We start from the raw sequence: 10,001 nt of genomic DNA, 5'->3' as shown, positions 1-10,001 counted from the left end.
CCTGGAGTTGATTGAATTGGCAATTAAAATTATGATATTGTCAGTAATTCTGATTTTTAATAACATTTTATTCAAAAAGTAGATATGTGCTAGATACACCATTTCTCTGTTAAAAACGAGGAGAAAAAAAATTAACAAAGAATGAGAGGCAACATTAGGCTTGATGTCAAGCAATTTAATTAATTACATACTAGGTACATAGTTGTGAGACAATACAGAGATATATTCAAGGAAAAATGGACACTACGGTTCAGTTCTTGGGATTGAACAAATTTTTAGGTTCCATTGAACCCAACTCAACTGAAGTTTGAGATTTACAATTATTTGCATAAAACCACCGACAGTGACAATCGAAGCTGCAGGGAAGTAATAACGTGTTTTTGAGAATAGCAGACGTTAATACTCAAAAAACTAATTTCCCTTTATTTCTTCTTTCTTTTTTTAGAAAAAGAAGAAAGAGAGAAGTCAAGTGCATTTTACTTCACTGAAAAAAGAACGGAGAGCACCCATTTTTAAAGCTTTCAATTTTACAATAATATTTTTTTTTTCCAGACATTCTTGCCTTCCATTTTTCAGGATTCACACACTACGTATTAAAAGTTCTTCTCTCATTTGATGTTTAGTCTTGACGGACTTTAAAATATACCATCAATTTTGAAAAACTTCTGAGGATGGAGGCTTGTTTCTTAGGTAGAGGAATTGTGAAAAAGAATACTCATCATAAAAGAAGTTCTCTCTGGTCCTTCACAGAACAGACTTCCTTAACCTTAAGTGGCAGGGTAAAACTATAATGACCTTTTCTGTTAATATAAATTAAGAGCACCTAGAATTATTTATGCCTGAAGTAAAAGGTCTAGGGACATTCTGTAATGCATTGCATCCTTTGAAATGATACCCAAAGGTAAAGAATTTTGCAACGCGGAAAGTTCTAGGTTATACTCCTCGAAATTTGTCCCATTTATTTGACCTCAGTAAGAATCAAAACATTCTATAGTTTTCACCACTTTTAAAAGATCTTCGAAATTTATTATCTCTTAAAAGCTATTAAAGATGATAAAATTCTGTCCAGACTTCTAACAGAACATATAAAAAAATTTAACTCAAAATAATCAAAGCTCATTTACCTTCCACATCTTACAAGAAACAATACCTGATATTTCTTACCTATAGAAATTTTTTTACTCACAACAGTGGCAGAACAGTGAAACAAAGCATAATGGCGACATGAAATCATCCTCCTACAGTTTACCCTTGATCTCCTAAGTTTAGAGTCAATTATAGTACAAAAATTCAACTTTATACCTGATTTTTTAACAGGTAGGCAAAGTGGAAATTAGCTTAAAATGAGCTGCATCTCATTGGCACCCCATTGCACTATTTAAAGAATGGATGCGAAAAATGACTGGTGATTCATCAGTTAAAATTTTGATGAGACATTTTACCTACAAATAACCTGCAAACTGACTTAGTTTAGCAAACGGAACGTATTAGTTAATATATTTTTATTTTTGATGAACTAATAAGGTACTCCTGATTAAGAGTAAAGTTCGAAAAAAGGAAAACAAACACGTTTCTTAGCTTCTCATCGCGTGAATTTGTTGATTATTTTGGAAAAAACAATTTTATCCTATCAGTATTCTGTTAGTCATGCATTTAAAATCCTGAAATGTAGGTATACGGAATTCGAACAATGGATAAACAATTTTATCCCATCAGTATTCTGTTAGTCATGCATTTAAAATCCTGAAATGTAGGTATACGGAATTTGAACAATGTGATCTGCAATTATTTCCTCCATACCCTGAAGAAGAAGAGCCTGAAAAAGCGAGGTGAGTGATGCGGGCCTAAAATGCGCACCTCCAGTATTAACTTCACAAGCAGATTTCAATGAACAGAGCAGAGCTTGGAGCTCCAATGTTTATTGATGGAGATCTTGATAGGGAGGATTTTTGTTTAGTATTCCAAGAAGCCAATGAGTTCAATTTTTTTTTTTTTTTATCTCAGTGATTGAATTATTGATAGTCACCCAGTAGACAAGAAATAGATTAAAGAACTGAGTTAAAAATTTTCCCTCCAAAATTTCATGACTAACATTGCATGCAATTTTTTTGGGATGGGTGGGGGGGGGGGGGGTCTAAACTTTTGAAGGAGGTATAAACATTCAAAATTAACATACAGTAAATGCAAAACAATGAATAGTATTGTTCATTCTCTGTTTTATCAATTTCAAAAGAGTGCAATGGTGAATCGGCGAGGAGTTGAGATAATTGAAATGTTTTTCCGAGCAAAATTCCAATCGAGAAATTTTAAAGGGAAGACATACAATGTATTGCTTCAATATAATAGCTACTGTATCCATTTTACAAGAAGAGAACCTAACAGGGTAAATTTACATGCAGCTTCACAAGAAATGAAAATTTAGAAAGTAAAATACAAAATTCTTGCTGTTAATATAAGGGTTAAATGAGGATGGCTGAAGGGAAGGATATATTTTATGATGTGAAGGGGGTGAATCGATTTAACATTCTTGGGCCCTAAGAAAGTGAGCAAATTACATAGCACCTAAAAATAATAATGCACCGAAAAAAAGGTACTGGCATCCATTGGAGAAACTTTTAATTCAATCCAAAACTGGCACAGCACTCATTATGATCCGTAACACGTCATTAAAAAACTAATTTAACTAATAATAAAGATGGAAGAATACTGAAGGCAAAAAATTATGGAACAGCAGAAAAAAGGCAATTCTCTGGTAGCACTGACCGTTAAAAAAGTTAAGGACTAAACAAGAGGAAAAACTTATCTTTTGAAAACAAAAACAAAAAATTTTTTCATGTAAGAAGTAGGAGATCCTTTTTAGTTTTTCCTAACTTAGAATTAACGACTTGCACTTTCAGAAGTTTTAAATCACATTATAGAAGTGCACTGTAACAGATATTATGAGTACATTTTTCATTTTGTATGTTTTATATTGATTTTAGTTTGTCCTGTATTGATAGAGACAATTTTCGAATTTTATTCAATTATGGCTAGCCTTTTTTTCACTTCTTCTTTTCATATAAATTTTCCGTTCAACATACGTGAAAAATCCAAAAAAAATGTCTTTATTTGTACATTTTAACAGTTTTTTTTTAAAAATATACTTGTTATGTATTTAAATTTAGTAGTCAATGCTACAAGGAAACCTTTAGAGCACTTATTCCAAGATAACAATTATCTTGAAAATGAGCAACACACCATTAATTTCTTTCAAAATCATAATATGAAAGACGACTTGGAAAGAAGCTGAGAGCTAATACATGGTCCTAACAAAGGGAACAATGGTAATACATTTTTCAAAAGCACACAAGGGTGTGCGCATTTTCAAACTTCAAATTCTTTTCGAGTCCAAATATAATAAAAGCATTCCCCAAGAAAGAAACATAATTCAATAAAAACTAGAAAAAATTAATCTAAATTTCCACTATGAGAATCTAAATGTTATCTGAGAAATTTACAACATATCACATCAATTATCAAAGCTAATCAAGATAATGAATGGCAATGGTGATGGTCAAAAAACACATACCAACCTTGATTACTACGTTTCAAACTCTATTCTATTATTCGATTTTCTCAAAGGAAAAACTAACAAATTTAATTTATTTGGAATTTTTCAGGAATATTCTGGAAAGAATACAAAAAATCAAGAAATCAATAAAATTCCAAGCATCAATGTTCATTCGTTATCCTTTGAAAAAAATAAAATGTGACAAGAAACCTACAACTTTGCAAATAAAGGTACCTCCATGGTTTCACCATCAACAAGGGACTCAGCGTACCTTTCAAACAATTCAAGCCACAGATTTTATCAGCAACCAATCTTCATTCCCAGATGACAGCGAGTTTGTTCACGATTGATGATTATTGGCTATTTTATGTTTAATATCATTGAAATGGGTCGTTAAAACAGATTCACTCGCAAACAATTTGTGTTTGGATATGGATGCCTGATTTATTCTTCAGAGTCTGGAGGTTATCTTGACTTGACTTGCGAACAGCTTTGATCAACAAGATTTAGGCCCAGGAGTTTATGGGGGAGAGAAAGAGCAACTGGTATCTTCACTGCCTACAAAGGTGGAACGCTGTTTGCCTGGATGATTTTATAATGGCAGTTAAGGGTAATTAAGGGCAAGGATAAATTGCTCAAATTATCATCAGTTTTTCTAAAATTAAACCTCTGCAATAAATCAACTGCAATGTCTCATTTTATCAAAACTGTATGCCAGTAACTGAGACTTTAATTTTTTTTTTCTTATCAATGTTGAGTTTTGTAGCAGTTATGGCATAACAACTTAGCTTCATTTGAGGCTATTAGCATCAATTTTTTTGAAGTGAGCAATCACGCACACATGCACTCTACTCTTCCTCATCTTTATTGTAGTTCATTGTAGTTCATTCTATTTCTCAAGATCTCACTTTAGGGGGAAGAGGTGTCCAAAGGGGCACTGATCTGGAAAACTTGATCAAAAAAAAAATGGCAAACTTTAAAAGATTCGTGACCTTAATCTTTGTTGAATGTTTCAAAATAAGAAAACTGAAAGTTAACCAAGAAACTTGGTGGATTTTTAACAAAGTTTGTTTAGTAGTTCCAACTCTTGTAAAAAAAAATAAACATAATCCCCCTTCCTCCTAATAAACTGTGGGTATTTAGCTTGGATAATCCAACTCAACTCGTTCACATCTTGATTAGCATTTCAACAACAATAAACTTTAAACAACAATAAAATATAAAAAAATATACACTACAACCGGTTTTTAAAATAAACAATAAAAGATAATAACAAGTCATGGCCATCATACCCAAAAAGAGTTGCGTTTGTACGTTGCGTACAGCCACTACCATTACGATTAGAATCGAAGGGGCGAGAGGAAGTGAAGAAACTTGTCTCAGTGGAAAGAGCTTAACAAGTTGATACCAGACAAGAAAACGTGAGAACAATACGGGCACAAAATCGATAGTTCTCTCAGCCAGGCAAAAGAGCTTCAGTGTAGAAATCAGGTTCGTCTTCTTTATCGTCTACATCAGGTTCATCACTGTCCAACTGAAAAAAAATTAACAAATGCATTAGTGAACACAATATTAAGCAAGATTACTACTGTTTTGTCCATTAAATAAATTGATTCCTCTGGATTTTATTCTGTCAAAGGCAAAATGATGTTCATAGTTTCACTACAGTAAAACCTCGCTAAGTCGGTTTCCGGATAAGCCGGTAACCCGCTTTAGTCGGTAGAATCGCCCGGTCCCGTTTATCACCCATATAACACAATGCTAAATAAGTCTCGGTATCTCGGTTTGGTCAGATTCTGAACCCGCTTAACTCGGTGAAATTTTTCCATCTCGACCTGTTTTTCTTCGATCGTCACCCGTGATCAAGCGTAGGTAGTGTTTCCGTGCGCGGTCCGGGTTGGGTCAAGTTACGCCACGAAGGGTGAGCGAATCTCCGAGAAAGCGCAGCGCAGTGCGAGAAACGACATCGGAAATAGAGAGATAAGGAATCAAAAACACTCGATAACGACACGAAAGATGAGAACAGTAGAGAATAGGATATCTGATACCGCGTGTTATCTTATCGCGCGTGTGAAAACACGCATGCATAATTAAGCAATTTCACGCATCGATGAGTTGACAGGTCAAGTCGGCACCGGCCCCTCTCCCCCTACCATCTTGCATTGCCCTTCCCCGCTCCCCCCAGGAATCTTCCGCAGAGTTTTTCGGAGATTTTAGCGAGTATTGATACGTTGCATTTTCAGTTCAACGACCCGCCATAGCGGGTGGCCGCGGCGCATCACCGCGCGGCATGCCGCGTGGGGTGCGCGGGGGGTGATACGCAATGGGGTGCCGCGGCACCCCAACATACGATTAACCCGATGACTTCATGATGCCCTGACACTTACAACACGCAATTTCAAGTGCATCTCATGAAATTTTACTCTTTAGTACCATTCTCTTCGATCAAATGGCTCTCCTAAACACTCCTACAAGTCACTCTACACGCACGTTTGCGTTTGTCCAATTTAGGGCGCGAAATTTGAAAAAGCGCGGCAGGAAAAGTGGCAGTCCGCGTAAGTCGGTAACCCGCTTAACTCGGTAAATTTCCTCGGTCCCGATGAAAACCGACTTAGCGAGGTTTCACTGTATAATAGCATGGATAACGAAACTTAGGACAACTTGGAGGTCTATATCAGTAATGTAAAATGCTGCTAGTTAGGTACATTATTACTGACTGATGCATTAAAAACATTTACCAAAGCCTTAGTAAGATTTGTGAGATAATAAAAACTATCGGGGAAAAGCCTTAGTTTAAAATTAGTGTGATAAAATTAATAATTGAAATACTTACAGCTCTAAGTTCTGCTGGTGTGAATATAAATCGCAGTTGAGCTCGCAATGGAATCATCAAAATTAAGAAGAACGGAAAGGCAAGAGATATTGCAGTTGACTTGACTATCCACAAGACCACAAGACACAAAAGTTGAATTATTGTAAACAAGTGCATTTTCATAGTTTGGACCTGAAATTCAAAATTAGGGAATTAATATACGTAATAATAGTACATATAATTTTGATATTTAGAGGTCAAACATTTGCCATAGAGAAAATACATGCCAGAACTAGGGGTGCAAAAATTTTCTTACCTCATGATCCTAGAATTGGGGAAATTGTGAGGCAGATTTTGGGATGAGAGGCAAGACTAAGACTTTTATTTCTGCTTTTTTAAGAACTGAAAACTTGTAGATCATAGTTTCTCCAGTGCCTATTTTCCCCTTGGCAGTTCTGCAGTTTTCAAGCATTTATTTTATACGATGAACAGCTTGTAATCCATTTTCATACCCTTTTGAAAGCCGGCACTTGCAAAAGATTGTTACTGATGTGAAAGACAGAATTCTACTTTTTTTTAAGAGATATTTATTTTTGAGGCATTACTTATAACAAGAAACAGAACTGGTTGGTACTCAATATGAAATTTGCATTGTTCTCAGTGGCAAAAGAGCCTCACCCATGAGCCTCACTAGCCACACTAAAGTAAACAAAATTAGCATTGTAAACTTAGTAGATTTAGGGGGAATTCTGCTAACTTATCTTCAGTTTTTAAACTTTTTCCTAAAAAGTAACATCAGCCTTTCAAGGCGGGCAGTCAGTCTCATGCACCAGCCTCATGCGCCAGCAGATCGACCTTACAAGCGATACAAATTTAGGACTAAACAAAATTTATTTGGTGTGCCTATTAGCCACAAAGGAGGCTAAACTCAAAGAAGCAAAATTATGGTTAGATCATGGCAAACACGTGAAACGCTCGACCAAAAAGCAATTTCAAATAGAGATGAACGCCCAGAAACTTGTGGGCTGAGCTTTTCGTTTTCATCAACCTCTAGGCAAAGGGGAAATACTCGCTCGTACAAAGATCATTCATGGCGCTAGACTGATTTGAAATAGTTTACGTAGGTAATGGAAATTCTTACATCATTTGTAGTAATAATTTCGGTTACGTTCTGATGTACTTGGTGAACACAAGAGTGACACCAAACGATTGAGAGGATTTGGGTCTTTTTCTCACCTTTCGGACATAAGTTGCTTGAGAATGATGTTTTACAGGCATGAAGAATAATCGCAGTCTTTCAAAAAATTGAACTCCGTTCAAGGAGGAGATTCCCATGTACAAGAAAACACCGAACAGAACAGACATTGGAACCAACCGTAGGAGAGGTGACATAAGCACCGAAAGCCCTACTGAGACTGAAACTATGAGAGCACTGACTCTCTGTTCTGAAAAAGGAAAAAAAAAAAAGAATTACTGCATTTTCTAAGGACACTTAAAAAAATTTTTATTCTGAAAATGAAACAAATCATCAATTATGATGGCTTTTCTGAGGCATTGACTCAATCTTTGACAAAATGTGTACTTTTCATCAATACAGGATCCAGGAAATTGCAAAACATTTTTGGCTTCAACCTAATAACTTTATACTAAATAATAAACTCAAAGCCATTTTTTTCATCTCATCACTAATTTTGTGACTAGTCCTCGGGAGGAGGACTTTCAACAGGGATGAACTTCATACCCTGAAAGCCCTCTTTCCAATTTAAAAATGCAAGGAAGATAAATTTTACAGGTGAGCAATTTTTACCGGTTGTGTCAAAAATAAAATTTTGAGTTTGTATATATGGGTCTCAGGAGAATCTTCATGAAAACGTATTGGCTTACTTTTGAAGCTTTACAACAAACACTATGAATGAACTGAATTTAATTAGATCCAAGGAAATTCATTTACACAAACTTACTCAAAAGAGGGTAAACTATGATGAACATTTAATACTCAGAAACCTAGTTTAAAAAGGTTTTTGTTCAAAGAATTGCATGCAGTTACTGTCGGTTGGCCCTCGGTTGTAACCATTTCACATCACTTAAATTTTCCACAGAAATAAATATTAACACTTCCCTAGTGAAATGGGCAAAACAAGTCACAGTTGTATGGATGAAAAATGCGAAGGATACCTTTCACATCTATGATATGTGGTTTCTCTCCCGGAGCGTGAGTGCGGGACATGACTGTCACAGAGGAAACATGAGTGACGGAGCGAACAGTTGCGGCACACATCCATGGTGCACCCATCAATCCACAGCCAACATTTAACATACAAACAAGAACTATGTCTAAATGGAATCCACTTCCTTTCTTCAATTTCCTTTCTTTTTTATCAATTATCAACCTGAAACCAGATAAAATGAATAAAACTTAATGTAAACTGACAATGCCCCAAACATAGAGTTTGAAAGTCCTGCATTTTTGTTCTTTAATATTGAAGAAAGTTTTGTAGAGGTTTGCGAACTTTCAATTTCTTTGATTTAGAAGATGATGTTGAAGCTGTTACTGATGGAATCTCCATTTTGTACCTGTGCAGTATTGAGGTAGATAGCAATAGAAACAGAGACAGAGAGGGTGAGGAGGCTACAATGAGTCGTTCTGAGGCACTCGCCAGACTGACAGAGATATGATGACACAAGGAGGGAATACAATACAAACATACCACAATTTTGTTTTTGCGTCCAGGCAAAATACGATAATACGTAAAAAAGAAAAGTTTTCATTTCCCCTTGAGTTCATCATAATTGGGCTTAAAAAATTTTTTGAGATGGAAATTATACTACATGAAAAGCTTTTGAATGAGAGGCAAGATGATTTCAAATCATGTTTTCTTTCATCAATTGGTAGAAGTCAATCTAAAGATGGAATAAGTCATTCCAGCAAACAATTTTGCTGAATTTCGCATTAAATGATGAAAGCATCCGCAGCAATGATGTAATAAGGAAGATTTTTCATCCTGTTTGTCCCAAAAATTGATGAAATCAAATTTCAGGCAAAATCAATTTTTGCTGCTTATTAAAAAATCGTATTGATTTTATTATAAAAATCAAACTGACCTCTGAAATTTATCAAAAATTGCCATCCCTAATAAAAATAAATAGAAGATTAATGTTTCACACAAGGTACTTACTCGCAAATGTGAGTTTCCATGAAAAGGAGAATGTAAACAAGTAATGCGGGAATGCAAGCAGCGAACATGGTCCATGTCTGAACCGGTAAATGAACACCAGTCGGTGGAATGATCCAACTTCTTTCCTCCGGGTTTGACGGCGACAATCCTTCAGGCACTTTTAATTTTTCTGTGTAAGTTTGTGGGTTGAAGTAATCCAAAGCAACCATCGTTACTATTGCAATTGGAACACCAAAGTCACCCAAGGCTCTTCTTGCCTACAAAAAAGAAGAAGAAAAAGGTTCAAGAGCAAAATAATGGATTTTCATTAATATTATACTGCTATGTGAATGCTAATGAGTAGGAATGTGCGAATAATCGGCAGATAACATGCTTAAATTGTAGGTCCATTGTCATAAATTGATCTTATTTGGCAAAATTAAGCATTTTTATGCCAAAATGTCTGAAAATACTCCCTTTGGCA

General features: G+C 35.4%; 1 protein-coding gene across 6 annotated transcripts in view; it reads right to left on the bottom strand.

The window, feature by feature from the left end:
* Positions 1-142: 142 nt before the first annotated feature.
* The window catches only part of Ae2 (anion exchange protein Ae2), a 101,670-nt gene continuing 91,811 nt past the window's right edge, over positions 143-10,001 (bottom strand). For all 6 annotated transcript variants that reach the window (XM_019061813.2, XM_019061815.2, XM_019061816.2 and 3 more), the window contains 5 exons: positions 9,539-9,795; positions 8,538-8,752; positions 7,599-7,807; positions 6,384-6,554; positions 143-5,084 (listed from right to left, as the gene is read on the bottom strand). In XM_019061813.2, the coding sequence (XP_018917358.2) occupies positions 5,007-5,084; positions 6,384-6,554; positions 7,599-7,807; positions 8,538-8,752; positions 9,539-9,795 (930 nt within the window). In that variant the 3' untranslated portion in view covers positions 143-5,006. The remainder of the gene's footprint in view (positions 5,085-6,383; positions 6,555-7,598; positions 7,808-8,537; positions 8,753-9,538; positions 9,796-10,001) is intronic.

Source organism: Bemisia tabaci, chromosome 3 (genome assembly GCF_918797505.1).
Source record: "Bemisia tabaci chromosome 3, PGI_BMITA_v3".
Taxonomy (NCBI): Eukaryota; Metazoa; Arthropoda; class Insecta; order Hemiptera; family Aleyrodidae; genus Bemisia; species Bemisia tabaci.
The sequence above is the reverse complement of the archived record's forward strand: the minus strand, read 5'-3'. Positions and strand labels throughout refer to the sequence as shown.